Source organism: Anopheles coluzzii, chromosome 2 (assembly GCF_943734685.1).
Source record: "Anopheles coluzzii chromosome 2, AcolN3, whole genome shotgun sequence".
NCBI classification, from domain to species: Eukaryota; Metazoa; Arthropoda; class Insecta; order Diptera; family Culicidae; genus Anopheles; species Anopheles coluzzii.
Window position 1 is genome coordinate 34,813,888 of NC_064670.1, and position 24,074 is coordinate 34,837,961.

General features: G+C 45.6%; 1 protein-coding gene across 2 annotated transcripts in view; it reads left to right on the forward strand.

Annotated features, from left to right (window-relative positions):
- LOC120950071 (M-phase inducer phosphatase-like) overlaps positions 1 to 24,074 on the forward strand; it is a 117,562-nt gene that overhangs the window by 15,317 nt on the left and 78,171 nt on the right. For both annotated transcript variants that reach the window (XM_040367811.2, XM_040367812.2), the window contains one exon: positions 12,646 to 12,865. In XM_040367811.2, coding sequence (XP_040223745.2) covers positions 12,646 to 12,865 — 220 coding nt within the window. The remainder of the gene's footprint in view (positions 1 to 12,645; positions 12,866 to 24,074) is intronic.

Genomic DNA, 24,074 nt, shown 5'->3' on the forward strand with positions numbered 1-24,074 from the left:
CGTAATTAATCCCAAGGAATATCGATTAGAAGATAGCGCAGGCTCATTTCCCTCCTTTTCGGCAAACGATTCGGCCCAAAGAAAGCAAAAGCAAAGGGTACGCAAATGCGCCCGCCCAAGGCAGGAGGGAGGAGGACTCTTTCGCAAAGGATGTGTGGCGCGATATATAAAACATGGAAATTGCAACCAAACAAAGGATTTGGCCGACTGCAGAAACTGAATTGGTGAATGGGTAATTCCAGCGCATCTATTCCCTTTGGCGCACTGCTGTGCCCGCCACGCGGGACGGAGCGAGAGACAAATAGTGTGATAAAAGCGGCGAAGAATGGCATCCTGCAGGGTGTGAGACTATGCTAATGCTGGCTGTTGGTGCGCCCGTTTGTGCACACAACAATGGAAGCAAATTAACCGAAGCAAAGTGCAGTCTTAGGGCCGGGTGGGGGGTGGGGGAAAAAGAATGTGTTTAGAGAAATGAGATGCAGAGGCAGCACAAAGCGCGAATGAAGGGGATGCGATTAGATGCGATTAGAAGTAGCTGAGGTGTGTGTGTTCCGTGTTGCTTGATTTGCGTGTGGAAAATCACGCCTGCCGCAGCCGCACGCAGCAGCCCGCAGCAGTATGCGGAATTAGTTTTGCCCGCCATGAATAAGCCCTAGGCCTAGGTGTATGTGTGTGCTGGGTATGGAAATTCGCTGAAATAGTTAATCAACAATCACTGTGTGTTTGTTATTGGGTGTTTGCAGAAGCATTTTGCCGACGATTCCGTTGCTCGATCTTGGTTTCGAAATCAAAAGTCAAAACAGTATGCACAGCTGTGTGCTAATGGCGCCAATATCTCATGGGCGCCTGTATGGACCGAACGACCGTTTTCCCAATAGACAGATGCATCCTTCGTGTGCACGGCTGCGAAAAGCCATACGGCGCACCCTCGAGCTGAGAAACTCACTGCGCAAAATATTGCGCGCCTTCGATCGGCGGTATTGGGTGCGCTATCTCTGTGTGCGCTGTGGCCCCTTACCCGAATGCGCGGCCTCTCCCCGGATGATAGCGTTCCCTGGGATGGGACGATCCTTTCGGTTTCTTTTCTTTTTTGTTTCCTCCACCATTGATGAAGTGAATAGGACATTAATTTCTTCGGTTTTGCGCTCGAATCACGTCGACGCCGGGGAAGACGCTTTCGGTAAGATGCATCATCCTTGCTTCTGGTGCGTGGTGGTGTTAGTGGTGGAGGGAGGGATGATCATCAGGATCAATGATTTATCAAACGTCAATCGGGGGCTGCTTCGGGGGTATGTTGCGGGTAGGCTGAGGGTTGAGGTGAACGTATTTTTAGGCTCGAGTTCGTTTACCTGTGCAACGCAGGTCGCTGAACCAGGGGAGTTTCTAAGGATGGCTTCCCCGGGATAGCTTTACGGGACGAAATTGGGTACGAAGGAAGAAACGTAAGAAAAAGTGGCATACCGTAGCTGCATCCCAAGGCATGGAAGGACGAACGAGAAATGCATCCAAGGAAAATGCGCACAGAACAACAACTCTAACCCAAGGAAAAAAAGAACAAACTCATCCCGAAAAAGGGAAAGCCAACGGCAATTTAAGGAACCGTTACGGAGCGAATTTTCATTTTTATTACATCCCAGTACAGTGAATCGTACGGCCAGCGAGAGAGACAGAGAGGGAGATCGGGAATTTTCTTGACCAGGGACTGCATCCTCTAGTACCTCCGGGTGCGCCCAAGCACAAGCGTACGCGGAAGAAAGATTGTTTTGGATTAGTTGTACAATTAGGATCGTTGTCTTTGCCGATTTGCTCGGCCGATTATGTACGCCGTCGAGAAGGGCAGGGAGGGAGAGAAATTTGAATTAAGCTGCGCTTGTGATTTTGCTGTCCGTCCCCGGGATCCGCCGTGTCCCGAAGACCATCAACGTCACCGTGAGATGATGAGCGTGCGGAATGAGATAACACATAAATTATCAGAGCCTCCTCCTGCAGGCAAGAGGTGTAGGGTAAAGATCTGCTTCGGCAGCTGGACGCAACACTGCACAAGGATGCACACAGCCTCGTTCGTTTTGATGTCCCAATGCTGAGGCGGGGTGACGCAACACAGTGTCTCGAGTACTAGCTCCGACCAATCCAAAGGTCCACCCAAATTACCTGGGAACAACTGCCCGCGAAGAGGACTCTTAATGATATGGAAATGGTTTAGAGGTGCATTTTAAGGACGTAATGCCCCTTTTGTCTAATGCTTACCGTTCTGGCCGAATTGCTGCAGCTGGGATGATGCGCGCCCCGGGCTTGCGTTGTGATGGGCTCTCGCGAGGTTCGCGCGCAACCAAACGTTCGCGGGTCCCACGAGGCCCTTTTTCATCCGGGCAACCCTTTTTTGCGCGCCCGGCCCTTAAGGGAGCTGTGATTTATTTTTATTGCTAATCAAAATAAACCGTAATCTTGAAGAACAATGCCAGGTCCGATCGGTGAAAGACGCCGTAGTGGTAGCATGCGCTCGCGCAAAAAAAAAACTGACCGCGGATCTGATCGCGGAGAAGGACCGCGCGCGCACCCCTCGTGGAGGACAACGGCGAAAGGTCAGCGTAACGTCGATGTAAGTCAGTGACCCTTACCGGTTTCTTTCGCCTTCTGGGCGTCCTAGTAGCAAACCGTCCCTCTTGACTGGCCACTTCAATCTTTGGTTTTACGGTAGTGCCCCGAACCGACCGACCGACCGGACAGCGTCCAGCGATTGGTGGGCCAAAGGGGTCGGACCGCGAAGAAACGATACTGTGATGGTTGCCCTCAAGCGTAAAACAAACGAACTTTCTTCCTATTGTTTGACCGGCGTCTTGGTGTCCGGTGTGTGTGTGTTAGCGTGCCCTTTCTTCGCATTATTATGCTCTGCATGCTCACCATTCTTTACGGGTGTGTTGTTCTTGCGCTTTACGATTTATTTACCCGCGAAAGGCCGCACACGTAATGCATCCGTGGACAATGCATGCTGGCCGGCCATCTAACCGGCCTCTTCTACACACACGGTCAGTCCGCGGGCAGCGCGGAAATTAATGCATAATTAAACCATCTGACCCTTAGGGTGCTCTGCGGCCATGTTCTTGGCCGACATTACTGGTCAAGAGGGGCGCAGGGGAGGGGGAGTGCTGCTGGGCTGAGGCGCGTTATCTCGGGGTTGAGAAATGTGAACCTACTTGACTCGCGGCCCTGGATTTGTGTCCGTTTTGGATAGTCTATTAGGCGGGTTTTATGCTCGTAAGCCCGGCCAAGGGATCGCGGGCACAAGCGCAGCACCGGTCAGCGAGGGGAGGCGTCCCGTTGCCCCCGGGGTGGTCGGTCGATGGGCAGGGCGTTAAGTGAATCTGTCATGCGCGAATGGAAGTGTATATATGTATCTTCCCGGCAGGATCCGAAGAAAAAGGATCGTGGATTGGTGATAGAAATATGAATATGCTGTATATTGTGTTTGATTTGTCGAAGAGAAGGCCCTCTCTTTTTTAACACCTCGCTTCGAGAGGCTTTGCTGGGTGTGAGGCGTTTTGTTTCATTGTCTGAAGGTGCAATAAGTCTGCCGGTTTTTGTTTGAATGTAAAAGGATACGTTTCAGGGTTGTAACGTGACGCGGACGCTACCGTTGGCGGGTTTAGTGTGTGGCAGCTATGGATGATAATATTGAATCAACATTTCAAATGTACGCGATATCAGACAATGGTGAGCCTGTCTTCGATGTCGTAATGATTTCAATGCATCTATTGAAGCTAAGATATTCGATCGGTGATGGCTTTAGTGAAGGAAAAAAATGTTGAATTTTGTGTCCCTATTGATTTTATGTTGATATCAAATAATCCAATTCTTTTTGGTATGTGAATGTTTACGAATTTGTAACGTTAGGCAGTTCAACATGTTTGTAACCAAATGTTTTGCGAGACTCAGGTCTTATTATTGGTTCAGTAGCATCAAGCTATTCCACCAGTTCCGTGGTGTATTCATCAAGTGTACGGCATTAACAACATGCTCGTCATGTGTTCAAATCTCAAATGTAAAATGCATTTTCATACGTTTGATCACCAAAAGATACTAAACCAGATGTAACCTTCAATTATCGATGAACAAAAACATATCCAATCATTATCCTTGATATAATGTGTTACTTTACCTTCCCATTGAGAGAGTTTAAGAAGAAATCCCAAATACCTCAGACTATTTACTTGGACTACTTCGAGGACTTCTTTTGGTTGAGAGCAAATCAAAGAGGCTTGAATTAGAATTACAGCTTAATGAATAACAGATGACATCTCACGAACGACTCAAAACATTGCTCTCCATATTAAAATAATATTAAAAAATGACCTCATTGTTAATTCCAGCCCAAACAACTCTAGTGCGAGAGGATGTATAGCCTAAGGCCATAGCCTACCAGGCTGGTTTTTGATCTTGAGCTATTTTGCCACCGTGCTGGATGATAACACACTTAGTGACCTTGTTGACTACAATTTACGATACGGTCCCATATGCATATGTGCAGAACTAGTATTCCTTTCCTTTGCGTGCATGATCTCCTCATGAGCAGATGGGCGCAATATGTGTGTAGATCCACAAATGACATCATTACTTTATCAGCTACAAACAAACACGCACACACACATCAATGCAGGCCTGACGCCGGCCGGCTGGCGAAAAGATTAGCGTGAATTCTGTGGCGGAATGTTTACTTCTTCCCGTTTGTAGGTCAATTCTAACGGAAATTCGTGTTCGTCTTTGGTTGGCCGGGGTTTCAACCGTCGGCCGGAGTTGGCAGCGGAGTAGTAGTGGGTAAGGATGGTGAAGGTTAGGCGACGCCTAGCTGCTAGCCCGCTGTCGTGTGCCGATAAGCAAAGATGGGTAGCGCGATCGATGGGGGGGGGGGCAGTCCCCATTCATACCATTCAGCGGAACACCATTCACTAAAGAAGCGCGAGATGGTTTGGGGGGGAAAAGATTAATGGTAACTTTTCGCGTTTGACTCTTATCAAACACGGCTGCCCTATGGGGAGCAGCAGGGGTGTGGATTGTTGCAGCAGTTGAGATTGAATTCTTGTCGAACCTCCCCATCCCCTCCCCTTGTGCGCTGTATGCAAACTAGCAGCGAACGTTTGTGGCAAAGTGCAGAAGCCATTCTTTGCGTCTATGATAGTACCAACTTGATAACCTTCGGGCAGTTGGAGCCATTACTTTTGGCGCGAGTTTTTCGCATCAAGCAAACGCCGTGTGCGTGCCTAACCTTCGCCCTCCCTCTGGTAATGATGCAATTGCGCGCGCAATCTGAGCATTCTTTGTTGTAGTTTTTTTCAACCGCTTTTAGGCTCAAAAAGGATTGGTAAACGTAATCTGGGCGGCGGCAGGATGTGTTTCAACGGTGCAACAATGTAGCGCAGTCAGTTGCAATCAGAAGTGTAATTACGTGTTTTTTTTGGGAGGTAATAAAAACAATCAAAGTTCACAGAAACAGAGCACACACAATCCAGCTCGGTGCAATCTGTGTGGTTTTGGACGCCAGGCCGCTTCGGTGGGTTTTGTTGGTCGCGCAGCCAGCGCAGAAGATGCTTTGCGATGGGAAGACGGCGCTGCTTACAGTTTTATTTTGTTGAAATTAAACGTTTGCCTGCCGTGCTTCGTCTTGGGGGAAACTGATGTAATATCGTAAAGTAAGATTGTTTATGCACTCCTGCCGGCAGCACAAAGACACAGCCGCCGTTGAGTGACAAGAAGTTGAGCAATGAAAATGCGCAAGGGAGTGTAAAGGAAAACGAAACCCAAAAAAACGCTACCCCTGATATGAGTCCGATTCTCCGGTGCAGTAGTGAAACACTTCCTCCCCGATCTTACCGTGCGATGATGGCAAAAGGTAAGAAAAACGCTGTACACTCTTTTCACCCTCCGGTGCAGCCAGCATCCCGCGCTATGTCGCACCCCTGGCATTTTTTCTCTTCATCTTCTGTTTCCTCTCTACGCAAAGATTGCGCGCTTCTGCCAGGGATCGGGGGGTTTGGATTTGGTGCTTGTTGGGCGATGTAATTTGGTTTGGATCGTTTTAAATGCAACCCGCCTGCCGTTGCGCTTCCCGCGATCTGTGCTTGCACCAAGGGCCACAAACCGCGCTTAAGCGCAAGGACATTTTGTTCTGAATGTGTGCACTCTTCCGGATTGTAAAGAAAAGTGTTTAGATATTGTGTGTTAGAGAAAGCGAGAGAGAGAGCAAGCAGCGTGAAAAGCGGTGCTTAGAATAATGATTGATAACATTATCATCGTCGCTATCTGAGCGTGGAAAAAAATGAAATCGTTTTTATGATGATACGAGCACACCCGAGCACCATCCGCTAGGGCACGGGGTCTTGGGAATACATTAAAGAAATCACAAGACGCAGGGCAGGAGAGTGAACAAAAAACCAACAACATTAAGAACCACTGTTAGCCTCCAGTCGCGCGTGTATTCGTTTAGATTTTCCCGCTGGCAGATCCCGGAACCCGGAAGGAAAACTATGTGTTGTCACCATCGACTTTTGTGCATAATGAAAGCGAGTAAGGAATCGTTGTTTTTTGTTTTTCATTTTAGGGATGCGATCGTTACGTTGTGAGAGGGTATGAGGTTTTTTTTTGTTCAGCAAGGAAATGGATATGTGTGTGCCGTTTTTTTCCTCTTCAAAGTACTATTTTATGCATGAGAAATGTTTGAGCACATAAAAAATCACACACAGAGGATGAAAATTAAAATTACCCGTATGCAGCTGAGGTGAGAGGAGGGGGGTAGGGGTCCGTTGGTGATAGTTGACAATTTGATGATACCAGTTTTGTGGAAGCCATCGGGTTTTGTTCGGAACCGTTGACAAAAGATTAATTACGACGGTGCGCTATCGGGGGCCACTTTTTGCTCCGCATCATGACTGGTGTGTGCGGTTGACGGTAGAAGTAGGTTGTTTTTTTCGATACTTTTTGAAACTTGAAGTATTAAAAAAAGAAGAAAATACTTTTTTATGTGAAAAAAAATTCCAAAAAAATACAAATAAAAAAACTCCACAATGATTGAGGAGGATTTCCACTTTCCGGCTTTTGTCTCTATGCTCGTGCCCGGTTTTTCCTGTTGCTGCTGGGAAAAGCCCTCATCGCACAGAGAAGAGGAGCTCGAAGTCCCCCCTCCCCCTTGTGATGCACAGGATGACCCGGTTGGTGCCCTCTTAGTACTACGGGATGGTGCATAAATTAAAATTTTTGAAATTAAAATAATCATACCCCCGATCCCGGTTCGATCTTGTTTTGTTTTTACCGAGCGAGGGAAGCAAAATGATGCTCTCCGATGAATCAAACCCGGTCCACACCTAGTCATCGTCAACGGCAGCAAGTTTCAGCTGGCAGCGCTTTTGTGCAGTTGCCATGATAGTGAAAATGTCGCTCGGTGTTTGTAGATTACGTAATTCGGGGGACAAGGAAATGAAGCATATTTATGAAACAAAACCCAAGAAAAAAAAAAAAAAAAACAACAGCGCTCATCTACATCTTGATGGGAGAGGCTGGGTTGTTGATAAGGGAAGAGAAACGTGCCGCCCGAGGTACTTGCCGGGCGGCACTGAACCAAAGCCAACCTTTCGATTGCCGGATCTCGCCGGAACGGTGCCGTACCGTGGCGGTCGAGGTTAACTGGTTCTTCAGGTTGTTTGTTTGGACGTGCACTCTCGGGCGATCTCGCGTGTGTAGATGGTCATCTTGCGTCCGTCCTCCATTGTGGCCATTGTTTTTGAGCGATGCAACAGCGGGGCCCTCTCCGCAAGGGTGAAAACAATGCAGAGACTTATTAGATTTGCCACGGATAATTCATGCCTTCGCCGGACGGGGCGATGTTGGTTTTTCTTGTTTCTCGAGCGAGAGCTGCCGCACTACCATCTGCTTGAACTAGTTTTGATTAAGCGATCATATTGACCTTTGCCGTTACGTGACATCCTCTGTTTGCTGACGCATTTCTCAAGCATATTAGAAGCTCCCAGACACGACGATGTTGTGAGGACAGTTATAACCGGGCAGGCTATACAGACTGCATCGGGACCAGCAGCAGTAGGGGGGTCCGGTTTGACCAGTTCTGGGAGAAGCGTTCCGGGCCGGGAGAGGACGATGTGCGATACACTAACCTTTTTGGGGTTGGTGTGTTTGCCCGGTGATTGATGCTTAAGATGAGCGGACAAGAAATGAACCGGAACGGAACAGAAACCAACAAATTTTATAAAAAAAACTGAAATGTTCTAACGCTTTACTGATGACTGTAGGGGTTTGTTAATCACATCTGATAGGCAAAACGGTCAAAGAAACGGTTTAATGTCGTCTATTTCATCTCATTTATATAGATTAGATAGGGCGTTGGGTTTTTTTTTCGTTCGAAATCCAATGCACGAGATTTGGTTTCCGGTGTACTGTTTCACTGGGTTTTTGGAGGAGAAAAAATGTTACTCATATGCGTTGTCTTTCATACAACATCTACACAGTGTCTCATTGTACGTGAGCTGTTAATATTACGCACTGTTTGCAACGTCTTGTTCTGTCGGAACGGTTTTTTTTCGGGCAGTTTGCGAACGATTTTCTCACATTCTTCATCCATTTCGATCGATCATGTTTGCTCTCGGTGTAAGCAGGTTAGTTGTCCTGCGAGAGCATATTTGCTCACTGTATCTGTTTACAGCAGAACCCCCCCCCCCCCCCTCCAAACTCACACCTTCATTTTTGGAAGGTGATAATGTGCCTAGACCACCAACCACACCGTTGTCGGCTAGATCAATATTTGCTTCGTGCGCGGCAGTTCGACGGTTGGGATAGCTAGAAAAACGTACATGAAAATTGCCGATGCCGGAAGTGAACGAAGTGTTTTGATTGTTTGCTGATGTATAAATTTTGATACGCACACTACACGCGCATTCGCACAAAGTTCAAGAGTGTCCTGTGCGTGTGCGTTACCCGTAGTCGCACCGTTACACGTGTTGCGCAACTCCAACGGTCAAAACGGTTGGTTGGGCGTTAACGCAATCGCACGCGCAATAGGACGAGTGGTGCGTTTAAATCATGGTTCCATCCTGTAGGCACTTGTCTACACCGAGCAACCGTTGAAGAAGTTCGTTGCGTTTGGAGAAGTCCGATCGTCCGAGCGTGAAAAAAGCGCTTGCAGTATGTTTGCCGTTGGGTTTCTGTCGCTTGTGGAGTCAGACCTCTCAGGCGCGCCAGTTTCATGTTGAACCTGCTGCAGTAATTGTACGATGCAGTGAGCATACACACACACACACACACACATTAATAGGCAATGAAGGGGAGGACAAGTACAGCAAAAACCTATTCCTAGTCACAGTGACCCAGGGCTAGCAGCAAGGCAATATGTTTGTCGTAGTCGTTGATGAACCTGCCTCATCTATCGGGAGGGATATGTTTTTTTTTCTTTCTCTACTTGTAGTTCAACAGGTTAGGTCGAATAATTGCTTCTCGTCAAGCAACACGGCTAAGGGGGTGGGTACGGGATATGCGAGCGGAGTGGAGTACTTCTTCCTTACCTTTGCCTGGGCAAACAGCTCCCGCTCTTTTTCACCTTGATGAAGCCTTATGCCCGTGCTGTGCTCCACACCAACACTGCGCAACCCCTGAACCGGAGGGGAGAAAAATGGAAATAGCCTTACCGGAATTGTGCACGGAAGTGTGAAGAAGTGTGCCTACGGTCCTACTACAGCAAAGGAAGGGAAGAAATGAAACGAACCTGATCGTGCGCGCGCGGGACAAGGCAATGCCCCCGACCATCGTCAAACAGGTGCAACGCGGGGTCGGTACGGACTTTTTCAACGGTTTTTCCCGACCACTTTCGGCGGTCGGCTACAGGAAACGTCGTCCCGGTCGACGACGGTGTCTTGATTTGTTTCTCCCCTCCCTCTGTTGTTGTGGTTGAGGACACCGTTCTTGATCGTTTCTTACTTTGCTAGGAATCAGATCACTTCGCCCGGATATGACCGGCGTAGGTTGTTACTGGTAATTTAGCAACGGCGCAACTCACCACTGCGCAGTTCCTGTCCGCTGCGGAACTTTTGAGACAGAGCAGCAACCTGTGGGTGTGTGTGTGCTGTAAGGCGTATCGCTTGCGATGCACACGACGAGCAACCGCCACGGTACCACGATATTTGCACGGTTCAAAGGACACCCACTGACAATGGAACGTTTTCTGAGTGTTTTTTTGTTTTGGGGTTTCGGTTTTTCTAACCTTACGTGCAGGAGGGATGGGCTTTTGTGAAGAGGATGGACATTCTTAGACGACGCGCTTTGTCTGTGGAGACGGTGTGTGACGGCGGTAAGGGAGGAAAACGACGTACCTTCTAGCGCGCTGCGCACGTGTTCAAATATGATCGGGAGCGCAGCGTTTTAACCGGAAGCGCGCTCGTTTTTAAATTCTTATGGAAATGAATATTTGGTGCGCACAAGAGGGCGAGGCTCTCGTGCCGTCGAGACATGTTTCGAGCGAGTTTATGACACGCGTGTGCCTACGCTCCTTACCTTCAGCAGAAGGGCAAAGGTCACAAATTGCGCTTTTTTCTATGATCCTCTGTTTCTGGCTCTCTCACTCTTTCCTTCTGTCAGTTTGTATTAGTTTGTTTAGGCTTGAATAATAAAGCAAGGCCGTGCGTGTCTGGTGTGTTCTTCACTAGAAGCCTTAGCGCCCTGCCGTCAAGTGTGCTGTTCGTTTGGGCCTATTTATTGCAGTTCAAATTTCGCAACCCCTGCAATCCTACCGAAGGCAGCACGTGTTGGACAAATGATGAACATATGCGTCTTGCGTCCTTATACATGTGTGTGGTGCTTGTTTTGTGTGTACTCATCATTCGTCTATTCGGACCCATTGTGCGATTTGCTGTTAAAGTTCGGCAAAGGAGATGGAAAGCACCGGAGCGACGAGTGCCTTTTGGGTATGATTTAATTGTATGCAGGACTGTGTATTTCGGGACATTAAAATGAATCCCATTTCCCTTTGATGTACTTCCTCGCTTCCAGGATCTTACTTCTCGGCGTATTTTCGGTCGACTGTACGCATCCCACAAAAAAGTGCACATCGAAAGTGATGGCAAACGTAGATGTGTATTCATGTGATTCTGTTGAGATACGTTTCCTTCCGTTTTCGGTCGCTTTTACCGTCGACCTCAGTGCCGAGTCCCCCGGCAGTCGACTCCTTAACCCACAGTACGGAGCGGAAGTTTGCAAGATTCTAATAATGTGTAATCGGAAGTATACACTTTTCGGGCTGAGATCGTAGATCGGGGTATTTTTTGTTTGTGCTCTAGTGATCGGTACTGGTGGTAGGGTAAGACTGATGTTCATTTTGCGGGTAATGGGTATAATATTTTTCATCTCAAAAGAGTTCAAAAGCGAAGTCTAACGAACGGAGATGGTGTGGTTTGACACGACACGAAAGCGCAAAATTGAACCTCAAAATCCAAAATTTACCAAAGCGAACGGAATACGATTATTTATTGAATTTGCAATCTCTACCACGTTTGCGGTTTGGTTGGTATAAAACAATCGTAACATAATTCTTGCACGATCTCATTTATTGGAAGCGTAATCAATAAACATGGATCGCATGTTCAATCGTCTGACCGCATAATTGTAAAATGGAGGTTATGTATAGTAAAATAAAGGATGAAAAGGTATGATCAGTTGCTAATTTTAAGTTATTCAAGGGTTCAAATAACCGGATATTTATCATTACTATTTTCTAGTTGATTTACATGTTTCGTTCGCGTTGAAGTTCGCGTTAAAAACTCAAAAATAAAAATTCCAATCACATGTATCGTTCAATATTGTATACAATTGGTCATAATTTTAAGTGAGTAAAATGACAAGGATCCCTTTGATATCGGAAAAGAATTCATTATTTTATGATTAAAGCCTAAACCGGGGCTCTCCAAACTTTTCAGTTCTCGGACCTCGTTTTGCCAAGAAAAGACTTAGGGAATATATATCAAATTTCTATAGATTTTTATTGTTGAAGCTTGATTTATGACTTTAAAAATAAAAATTAAAGGTTTGATGAAAATGATCGAAATAATAGACTCTTAGTTTAATTATTTACAAACCCGTTTCGGGCCACATGTCCCCTCGCCTAAACGATCATTATTATCTATTATTAAATAATTTAATATTGCGAATTGCAGTACTTTTTACTAGGTATTTGGAATTGATCTTAAATTATACTTTTCAGAACGAATCTATTGTAAATATGGAATTTTTTAAGCTAAATAATTTTTTTTCTAGTGCACTCAGGTCTGAAAGATGAAAATTTTACCAAAATATACCGTCTCTATGGGCTCTAGATAAGAGATAGCAGCTGCTAACACATGAAAGAAACGCTCTATGCTCTATGGATGTTATCTATAACTAAAAAAGGGGTACCGTATTCTAATATGGTTATGATTGATTGAGGTGGATTCTCAGAATAACTTGATGTCCAAATAATGAACCTTACCAATAAAAATATAATGCCGCCATAATGTAGCCCTCCAGCAAAATGTGTTCCTCTAAATTTTAGCTGCTCTTAACAACATATTAAATTCCCTCCAAATTTTAACTCGACTTTTGTCTGTTACTCTTTTCAATTCCCAGAAGGCAAATTTCAGCGCGTAGTCCAGGGAGAAAGCAAGTTGACGCCGTCTGGCAAACTTGTCTCCAGCCGTGGCCAGCAGCTTCCGAATGCTGACGAACGCTATCGAACGCTTGAAAACGCCGGCGGTAACAATAAAGACGACGACAGTACCGACCACCACTGGCAGAATCATTATCGGCAGCAGCAACAGGAGGAGGATGGTGATACATTGAACCGCAGGTAGGTGACAAATGGTCGCGCCGGATTGCATAAAAACTGCCCGTTCACCGTTTTGGCAATAGATGTCAGTGCGGCTCAATTGTTTTTTTTGTGTGTGCTAATGCCATCATCGATTGTTCTCAGCCGATATGCCGTGCAAATTCTTCGCCGTGATAATTAGGTGGCGCCACAGCGACACAAGACCTGCCGGGGACATACTGCAGGGACATGATCCCTTTTGTGTGTAGTTTTCCGTTGCTAGATGTTTTGTCGTTATCATTAGTTGCCAAAGAAAAAAATCAGAACATCCTTACAATGAGAGTGACACTGAAAACAATGATTAACTGGAAGTCATTTTTCACATTTCTCGTTCGTTCACGCTGAGCTGGGTTCGCAACAAGTGCATGACGGACAAACACCCCGTGTACGTACTGCAACAATAACAAAAAAAAAGGGACGCAAAGGATGTCCAACACAGCCAGTGCTGTGCGCGTATGCATCGATGGGAAAGCAATTGTATGTTAGATCTAGGGATCAACGATAAAAAAACGTCATCCTTTACTTCGGGTGTCTGCTTTGCGCACGATCACCACTGACTGCGTCGGCGTAAGGGGCATTTGGGATAGTGGCATGTTGCTTTTTTTTTGCAATGTTTTCCACCGCCTCGGCGCTATCCTTCGTTTAAAAGTACCTTTTTGCCTGCTTTCTTCCATTGGCATGATCATTTATCATGTTTATCGATGGGTTTTGGCAGCGGAGAATCCCTGGCGCGGTTGGGCAAAGGGACTAGATATCGTCCGTTACACTTGCACTCGTGGATGGGCTTTTTAAAAATGGATCCGTTACGGTTGCATGGGTCTTTTTGGCGTGAGATTGACCTGCCAGCATAATGCTGAAAATAGTAATTAAATCGTGATTTCTGCAACTTTAAAGGGACTTCCTTTTTTTTCGGAGTTGCAACCAGCCTAAAGATAAAAATGCAACGCTGCTGCGCTTGTCCGTTCTATTGTTTGATGGTAGTGTTATTTTTTTACAGTGGCAAGAAAGGAACGATAACAGGTTAGCGGCAAAAGTGTAAGTACACGATGTTTGATCTTTTTCAACTGCTAGAAATGTTCGTCTAAAAGTAGTAAGTGAAAAACGATGCAATTACATTTACAAGTGTGTATATCATCACTGTGCAACGCAAAATGTAAAAATCATGAAGCGAAATTGTGAGCACCTAGAGCGCACCGTGCGTAATGTGCAGGCAGTAGCGGAATAATGTACAATTTGTGCCACTTTACCATACCTAATGGGAGATAATTTGCTGTTCTACGAAAAATACACTATGAGACCTACAAAATCATACACATCAACACAAATCGGTCACGCATTTCTAGCAAATTGCAAAGATCGATCAGTAACCAACCGACCGGTTTTTTCTTTTTGAGTGCCGCCACGCCACAAGTTTCCCTTTAAACGTTCCGATGCATTGGGCATTTCTTTTTTTTTACAGGAACATGTCCAGAATGCACCATGCCGGGCGTTTCTGGGTCCGATAAATTAACGATGGTACGTGATTTGCAAAAAAAAAACGGCTGGCTTTCGAAAACAGACATGTAATTTCCTCCATCCCCTTGAAGGTGCAATCGATTTTGTGTACGGATACATTCCGCACGGCAGATCGTGGCGCAGGAAAAAGTACACCCATGCCTTATTTTTTAACCATTTCAAGAATGGTTAATTACTAAGTTGCATTTTTGCAGCTAATAAAAAAGCTGTATTACCGTACCGCCAAAAGAAGTGTGTTTATAGCATCCTTCCGGCAATGGAGTGGTGTTATACGGTTTACGCTAAGGTGCAAACTGCACTGTGCGCTGCAAACGATCCGCACACTCTTCAAGGATCTTACGGGGGTGAGAAAAGGGATGATTTCCTCTATACTGTTTTTTTTATTGTGTCTCTCTATTGCTTCAATCCATGGCATGGTCGAATGTGTGACTTTGGGCTGCTTGCATAATTTACGCACAGCAGTGACTCGATCAGTTTTTATGGCTTTTCGATTTTTGGTACCGTGTCGTAAAATCACTGTGCCCGCCGACACTGGCAACTGGAGGGAATGTGCACCACCGATGCGATAGAATACCTCTCCGGCAGTACAATGTCGTTCTCCCTTCGCAGCGAGGACGCGCACCATGCGATGCGTTTCTCGCACTGTGCGGCCCAGGACTTGTGTGTGGGTCGTTCTCCCCGGGAAGAAAGCGCCACACCATAAATAATGGACCTGAACCTCCGGGCCCTCCTGCGACGTGCTTTTATTGCACGTCATATAGATAGCGAACGATTGAGCATTCCGGGAACTGTGAGGCCGGGCTTAATGCAGTGCGCGTGAGGTCTTATTGTTTGTGCATAGCTGATGATGCTTATTTCAAATACAGGTTCTTGTAGAGTATTTCATATTGTCTATAAGTTCCAACGTTGTAACGAGTTTAATAATGTGATTCATTTGATTTTCGGTGAGGTTTCTAAGACTCGTAATGTCCTCTTCCCTGACTGATCTAATTTTTTGAAATAAACAATCAATTACCGAGATAATCGTTTGAAGGACATTGTGGGACCTTTAATGGTGTCATTAGAGCTCAAGGTTTCCCGCAAATGACAGGATTGTTATTGCCATCATACCGTAACAGGAGTACATTGTTTCTGAGGACAGGCTCGAAAACTTTATTGCCTTTATAATGACCGTCATTGAACGAGTTAGAATTTACACTTTTGCATTATGCAAACACTTTATGAGAATATTTACTATCTTCTTATATTGATCTAAATCAGAGCTTAATGAGTTAATTGTTCAAAATATTTCAAATGTTTAAAATAGTCAAATATAAAGGTTTTTATTTTACAAGATTTTTGTTGAAGTATTACGCAACTCGTCACTATTTTGCAGAAATTTAATACCGATTTCGGGGAAGCCAAATAAAAAAAGGAACCAGCACAACAGGATATGCTGGTGGTCTACATCACTCAGCAATGAACCTGCTGGTATGTAACGGAAAACCGGGCGGAAAAGAGCGTAATTTGAGCTCGTTCACTGTCAAAATGGATTTGCATGACACTCGTTCTGTTGGAGAGCCACTTGCTTTGCCTGTGTGTTGCGGTTTTTTGCCGACATACTTTGAAGGGCTCATAGTACTGTCATATGGTGCGAAGTTTAAAGCTGGTGTTGTACGGGATACCGAGAATTATTTCAAACGGTTAAAAAAAATTCCATTTTTCATGGCACATTTTTAAATGTTTTCAATAACAATCACCATCATTATAATTATGTCAGTTTCATTTCTGTGGCGGCAAAGACGAGACCATACATTCATAAATTAGTTTTTAAATATACTTTCCTCACCTAGATGACCTAGTGTGTAGTTTGTGCGCTAATGAGGACCTCCTGGCAATCGGGAGGAAGAGTCAATATTAGTTTTTGACCAGATTCCCATGAAGACTTCAGGGAACCGATGGTTACTTTTTATTGGTCGGTAGAATTATTTGTTGCCGGTGCCGTATGGCAAGCGAGGTTAAAACTCCACCGAAAGTCAAAAGAAAGGATGCGAGGTTTTAAATGCTGCCGATGCTGCTGCGGATGCTCGTCGCTACCAACAGGTAATCGGAGCCAAATCGCCCCTTCCCATATGGTGTGGGTCCTTTCTACTGCTCTCTGTGATTAGCCGGTTCGCCAGACGCGTTCGATTAATTGGGTGTTAGATTTATGGATCCTAATGACCACCCACCCATACTCTCGGACGAGGTAATCCGAGAAGATCCTTTTGAATTTCGACCGATCGTCGTCGCAAGATCACCATCGATGAAAAGAGTCTTAATTTGCATTTTTTTGTTCGTAAAATGCCTTTTCTCTTGAGGTTCGAATAATCACAACAGCATGTTGCACAGATATCGTATCTCTCCACACTGCGCATTGCCAGACCTTGGTTTGGAACCATTTGCTTTCTTCGTTGATTTGCCTTTGGACACTTTTCCACATTGTGGAGTGTTTATGTTTTGCCATGCCTCAATGGAGCAACGATTACTTGCTTCTACCCTTCGATGTGTATTTTACCAGTTGGGAAGAAGGAAACTCTCATCGACGGCTCCGTACCCTATGGCGAAAATGAAGGAAAGTATGATGAAGTGGCCACTTGAGCTGCTTCAAGAAGGCGTACGATCGTCAACGATGGTGGCAGTTTTGGTTGGGCACCGTGCCAAGATGTTGATGTCCGTCCTGAGAGCACTCGGAAATTGTTTATGCGCATGGTTGAAGTGCAGTTGCCATTTCTGAAGGCATTCGTAGATGTAGTAGTAGTAGTAGTAGTAGTAGAATCAGAAAGAACGATCAAGGGGTTTACGGCACTAAACAGCATCCGACATCCTGGGATGTGGATGACAAACGTAATACATACTTTTGGCGCGCAAATGCGGCGTCTGGGATCGTTGGTGACCCGTGTCATAACAGATTGCTCGATGTTCCATCATTTGCAGATTAGATGTCTAATCACTACTTTGAACTGTGAGTGTCTGCGTATAACAATTACAGTCTCATTGTATTAGTTGATTGCTTTGAAATGTATATATCATCTAGATTCTAACAAGATATCTTCAAAACTTCTTAGATACCTAGATAGGTCCATTCGTGTCAGCAAGTTTCCTTTGCAGAAGATCCTACTGATCGTGATCACGAACAGGAAAAAGGATATCGGTATTCAACGTTGTTCATTCCTTTTCTCCCAGTTCTGGCTAGAAAAACCGCTATTTTCACCTTGCCTATTGGATTTTTTGCCGCATTATCCAAAGGCGAAAAGCGTACAGGTACTTCTCATATAAGGTTTCCTTAGCCCTACTCTTCTCTCGATCAACGACCGTTTCACTTTCCTATTGGTGTACCTGTTGCTCACTACAAAGCCATGCTGAAATGCACACATTCATGCCATTGTCTTGCCATTATGCTCGACCCGTCCCCGTCCCGTTGTGTCTATATCCGCCTACCCATTCACGTCATTCACCTGTGGGTCCTGTTGGAAAAGTGTGCGTGCGGTGAAAACGGTAAGGCTCATGTAGAAGCGGTCGCGCTACCTGTTCTGTTCTGTCTATGTTTTTGTTGCTGCTCCTGGCTTCGTCCTGCCAATACACACAAGTGTGTGTGCGTATTCCGTGCCCGTGCCAGCCAATACACACGGGATGAGGGGTGTGGATGTGATCGCAAACCGTTGGCCCCGTTTGTTGGTACGTGCGACGGTGTACGGTAGTGTGTGAAGATTGTGTGTGAAGCGGCGACCCAGCGTTTTCCAGCTTCCAGTGTGTCCCGCTCACTCGCTCGCAACCTGTCGGCCAACGTCTAACAGGATTATAACAGGTATGCTTTAGCGATCGTTTTGTCTCTCTTTTATTAACAAGCTCCTGTTGTGCGTTCGCTCTTTGTCGCTCTTCCTTGCCCTAGGATGCAAAACCCCTACACAAGGGGGCACACAAGTATCTGCTGGACACGAGTCAATCTCTTCCCGGATGACGGTTGGGCGATGAGCCGTGAGAACGTGCGCTCCGGCAAAAGTGTGCGTTTTTATGATTTGTTGTTGTTGGTTTCTCTCCTTTTTTGTCCCGATTTTTTTCTTGCTGCTGAGTCTAATCACCAGTGTTCACTTTTTCCTAACGAGAATTTTCGTTTGTTTATTGCCGAACCGTTTTTGGCCTGTTATCCTTTCAGGAGCGAACCGTGGGAGTAGTACGAACCGAGGAAGACGATGGTGATGTATTGGTACGAGCGGTGTTGGCGCGCTTTTTTAATATTCTGGCGCGAAAAAGCGGCGTCAGGTGGATTTTTGGTTTGTACGTGTTGGAAATCTGGTTGGAATGTGTTTTTTTTATTACATACCGAGTACACAAGTGGAATCCGTGGGGTGTCGCTCTATTGAGATGAAATATTGTCTGACAGTTTATCAAACTGTTAATCCTATTTCTCGGGAAGCATTAAAAAGTATTGAATGTCCAATTAAGGACAATTATTGGTTACAATAAAGACCTCTAGACGAATAGGCAACGGCGATGATCGATTTTGGGATAGCACGTTATGCTATGAAAAGTTCTGTCAAATACATATTGCGAGTAGGAATATTATTAAAAAATCATCATTATGTAAACTTTGTCTTGATGCATGAAGATATGTTGCATTTACACGGTTACCAAAGAGAACGTTCAGCTGCCTAGAATAAACATCGTTAAGAACTCATCCCTTCTAATAGATTTCGACTTCAATTATGAAAATAATGGCATTAGTGTTTATCTATCCGACGTACTGCCGTATATACGTGAAGGGATAGAGCATACTTCAGAGCTAATAGACAATCAGCTCCCGGTAAAGCTTCCATCATCTCGGACTTGGATGAATGGATCGCCCACCCCTACGAGGCCGCTGGGCAGCTGGCACCGAAGTAAAAAACTAATTACCAGTTCTATATTCCCATATGCAAATTCATCGTGCTGTTGGGTTTTCATTGAACAGATTTGCACTTCCATTTACTCGAATCGTTTCGGTTGTCCACCTTCTGTGCGATGGAATTAAAACCGCTCAGGTGTCCCTAGCAGGGACTTCCTTTCTTTTGCCAAAAGGTTCGAACGGTAGACACAGCAACAACAAAAAAAGAAGGTAAATCTTATCAGTGGCTCCGAGAAGCACAGCTTATCTGTTAGGAAAAATAAACAACCTTCCAGATTAAGTCTTTGAGATCGTACCGACCAAGAGGAGAGAGAGGCTCGACTTGCTAGTTAGCTAGCTATTTGCATTTTTTCCTCCCTTCCTAATCGATACCAGCGGTTAGAGATTGTTTTGGAAGCTGATTAGATGCTCAAACCGACGGTGCGGGAAGGATAAGAACGCTGGGTTCTTAGATGTTTCGTGATTGGCAAGGACTGTGTCGAAAAGACACACGAAAGTGCAACAATGCAAAAAATAAAAGAAGACTCCCCGTCGTTCCGAGAGTTTTAATCCTTCCTTTAGAAGGGAAAGAAATGGCCGAAAAAAGGACAACACTTTTCTATACTTTTTTGCTTGAAAAAATCATTTTCTAAATAACACAGTACCACCGGAAAAAAGAACGGAATTACTGCCAACGGACATTGGTCAATCTTGGCTGTACGTACGCGTCCCCGATGTCGTGACAATATGCCGTACATGCTAACTGCTCATGCTGGCAGTGGTGTGGTCCTACGTGCTGCATGAATTTGAGCCGATCTATTTTGCGGATTGCATCTGTACGCAGGGCTTACCCGGGCTCAGGGGTTGTGCTTTTTTGTTCTACTTGGTTCGTCCTGGAACTGGAAAAGGGGGCTTCCTTGTTTGGGCGGTACGTGATCAAATTATGGCTACGTGATACGGGTACGGTTGTAATTTTGGACAGAGAGACCCGCTTTCGGGGATGTGAATCTGTGCGCAAAGAGGTACATCGTGTATTACGCAGCAGGTTGCAAAGGTGTGCAGCACGTTTTGCCAGGAAAGAGCTCGGTTAGGGACATGCATAATGTAAAACGTTTCGTTAATGAATGAACGAGTAATTAATGGAATTGTTACATAATGAAAGGAAAAGGTTTTGCCGCGTTTTCTTTCTGTTTGTGGTGTTTCTAGATTTTTAATGATCGTACTTAAACTTAATTTGAGATTCAAAAACTGCGCTAAATATGCAATTTATGTTTTACCGATTTAACATTTATTGTTATGTTGTTCGCATAAAACGTGAACAATAACGCTGTGTTATTACTTTCCAAACATGGCTACATTCCGGCAACCCTTTACCGTTACACGGAGCATTCTCTCATTATTTGCGCCCTATAATCACGGATGCCCCATCCGGTGTCCAACTCTCCAGTAATTAGGGAGAAAAAAACACACACACACATTTGGGGCCGATTGAAGGGGTTAAGACCCGAGGCTACTACCCAAAACGATCCGGTTCTTTGGTTTCGCATCGGTCCAAAAACACATCCTTTCGTTTAATGAAGGAGTTTACGGAGTTCTTTGCCCTGTCTCTATCTCTCCGTAACTGCGCATGTATGTCATTTTGTCGAAAAAAAACCGAAGGTAATTAAATCAGCACCGCCGATAATTGTAAACTTTGTAAACCGGTTTTAGTTGGCTCCGGCTCCTAAGTGGTCCCGAATGAAGGACCATGGGAAAACACATCACACACTGGTGGGAGCCAGCGTCCCGAAATCGCACAGCAGACGTCCCAAAAACCCAAGGGTTTACTGGTTTGCCGGACTGGATGGAGAGCTGTACAAATATTGGACGGGAAAGGGGTTACACTGGGCATGCAAACACGCATCGTCAAACTGGACAAACGGGAATGTGGTGTCCGAGGCCAAGGGGAAGCACGCTTCAGCGGGGATTGCTTTTAGGAACATTCCTGTAAGAACATTCTCTCCAATTGGTCTGTAACACTGTCTTTGCCGTGCTCGTGTGGGTTTTATTTTGCTTTTACGAACCTTCCAAAACTAACGATCGATCTACCCAGCGCCGAATGTTACCAAACCAATGTTTGTAAGGCGCAATGTTTTGGTTTTTTTTTTCTTTCGGGAAAGTCATATGTTTCCAAAGATGCGCTCTCCGTAGTAACACAATCCACAAACAGGAAGACGAACCTTCATCAAACAAGTGCATGGGAGAAAAAGGTTCGTGAGACAGGGTTCCTCGGAATTCCCCTCGAACACCCGCAAGAACCGTTCCAAAACAAATCTTCCAAAAATTGGAACAAGTGTTTCGCATCAGCGGCAGTAGAACACAGACTCCCACAACAGACCCGCTTGAGGATTGTTCGGTTATTGTGTTGTATGGTGTTTTTTTTGCGACTGTCGTCATCTTTCGCCTATGCCCGGGACTACATTGAATCCCGCAGAAGTCATATGTTTTCGATCATATGATTATTTATTGTTCCGCTATCCACTGGTCCTTCTTTTGCGCTGCATCCCGGGATGCGATACACGAAGGTTTGAGCGATCGATGGGCAATTTGCCTTTTTTAAAAAGCGTTTCAAGAAAAGAAGGATCGTGAATGGGCAACTACTAAAGAGGCCGCAAAAAAGGACCTTTTTGACTGTTATGTGTGCAGCAGTCACAAATCCCGACCTCACCCTATGGGCTGTCCCGCTCACACCGTGTTGATCCCCGTGCGTTTGCGAGGGTGGAAAGCACCGAAAGGAGAATTCCTTTTAAAATTTAAAAACCTCAAAACGTTTCGGGCATTTCATCGTGTTCTTGCGTGTTTGTATCCTTCCCGCAATATCCTTTTTCTGCGGACTATCTTCGGGCATTTCGTGCCTTGAGACCCATTCTTCGAGAGCTTTGTGTGCCCACCTACACACGCCTGCCAAACCGGGCCAAAGGATTTCTGATCCTTCGAGCGAGATTGCAATGCAGTCGGTGTTGCTGTCGATGTCGATCGGGTTCCTGTTTGTTTTTCTTGGATGCATTTTTGGTATTCTTTCTCCCGAGATTCCTCAAGTGCATCTCGCATTTTGCGATCCATTCCGGGAAATGTATTCCAGTGAAGTGTTGTAATGTGTATCATTCTCAAACACGGAATGTCGCTCTCGCCGTCATTGGCGGGTTTTCGTAAGCATGCTTTTTTTGCCTTACATTTTACCGGGCTTTTTGGTTTGAGCCGTACTGTGCGACCGTTGGCCCTTTTTTGCGTTAGTAAATCATTCGAGATCTCATCGTGTGTTGCATATGGATTACACATGTTTGCCATTTGACGGAACGGAACGAAGATCGTCCTAGCTGGCGGCGGCAAGATGTGCTGGACAAGAGAAATGACACCCTATGCTCGGTATGGGATCATCCGGGCCGGATTCGAGTGGTTGTTGCAGAGCGACCGGCTCCAGTACAACCGAAGGCACACAGTCAGGCTTTTACCCCCCGGTGCGTTTCCGAAACGACAGCGTGATCGTTGCGAGACCGGAGCAGTCTAATTTGGGACGTAAATGATGATCCAGTATGATCTTCGCACGGAATGGATGATGTGTATGTACGGCTTCAGCCAACATGTGTCCGCCACAAGTGCTAGCAAAGAATTCAGACGTTAAGTGACAATAAAGACACCACCAAGACCAGAGGTTCTGAAAGTGCGCCCGGTTGTGTTTTGTTGGGAATTCAAAATGACTAATCCGCTGAATATATTGGAGCATCTGAAATTCCATAAAAAACTGTAGAAAAAAATGATAAAAAATGCAAAGAGCGTTTGCCTGGGAATTACTGAAGATTGCAACAAATTCAATTACTGCGTGCACGCGGTTGCATTAAATGCAAATGTTGGCCCTTCAAATGGGCCGCTGAAATTAATCATTGTATGTCAGGCCGAGTCCAAGCTTTAATTGAGCGGCGAATCATTTCAGCCGCACGTTGGGTTCGGGTGCTGCGATCCTCAAGGTGCCGACAGAGGAGTGCCGACGAAAAAAAAAGCCATGAAACAATACCAAACATTGTGGTTGTGTTACCCAGCGTTACCGACAGTCGGTTTGCGGCCATTCATCATTCATCAGTGCACAGTGGCGATCGGTGAAAGAAAAACCCCTTTTTTCCCATCCATCATTGAACGGCAAGCGGCGGGAACAACATCGGTCGGTCAACAACGCGTGGACAGGGGACTCTTTGCAAAATCAAAGAACGTTGCGCCGAAAAATCTTAATGCGTGTCCGTAGGACAACCGGACACTACTGTGCGTGGCGGGGCACTAGAAAGGGTTTTTTTTGGTGATGTGGTGGGTTCGACCGGGACCGATTCATTAATCGCCATCATTCATCGTTTGATGACTGGGCGAGAGCGCAAACGGAATCCTTTTGGGCCGATGGTGTCGGACTCATCCATCTTTTGAAGCGACAAAATTTGCATAAAACTCTCCGTTCGGGACAGAGCAAGAGGACTGGAAATAGGAGTGTGTGAGGAATTTTGGGACGGCATTGCTAGAACGGCCGGAAAAGGTGTGAAATTTTGCCCGGTATTCTTCGCTCGCAACGTAAGGTAGACTGGTTTGACGAAGGGCTCCGTGGTGGACCGGTGGCTAGGCTGACCGGTTGCAAATGGGCTACCGGTAGTACGGTTCGTTTCAGCACCGGACACACAATAGTTTGGCCGCCGGATAAGAATTTGGCTGCGAAATGGTTGTGTGGTTCTTGGGCGAAGGGGTTTCAATCGACATATCGTCATAGAACATCTGTTA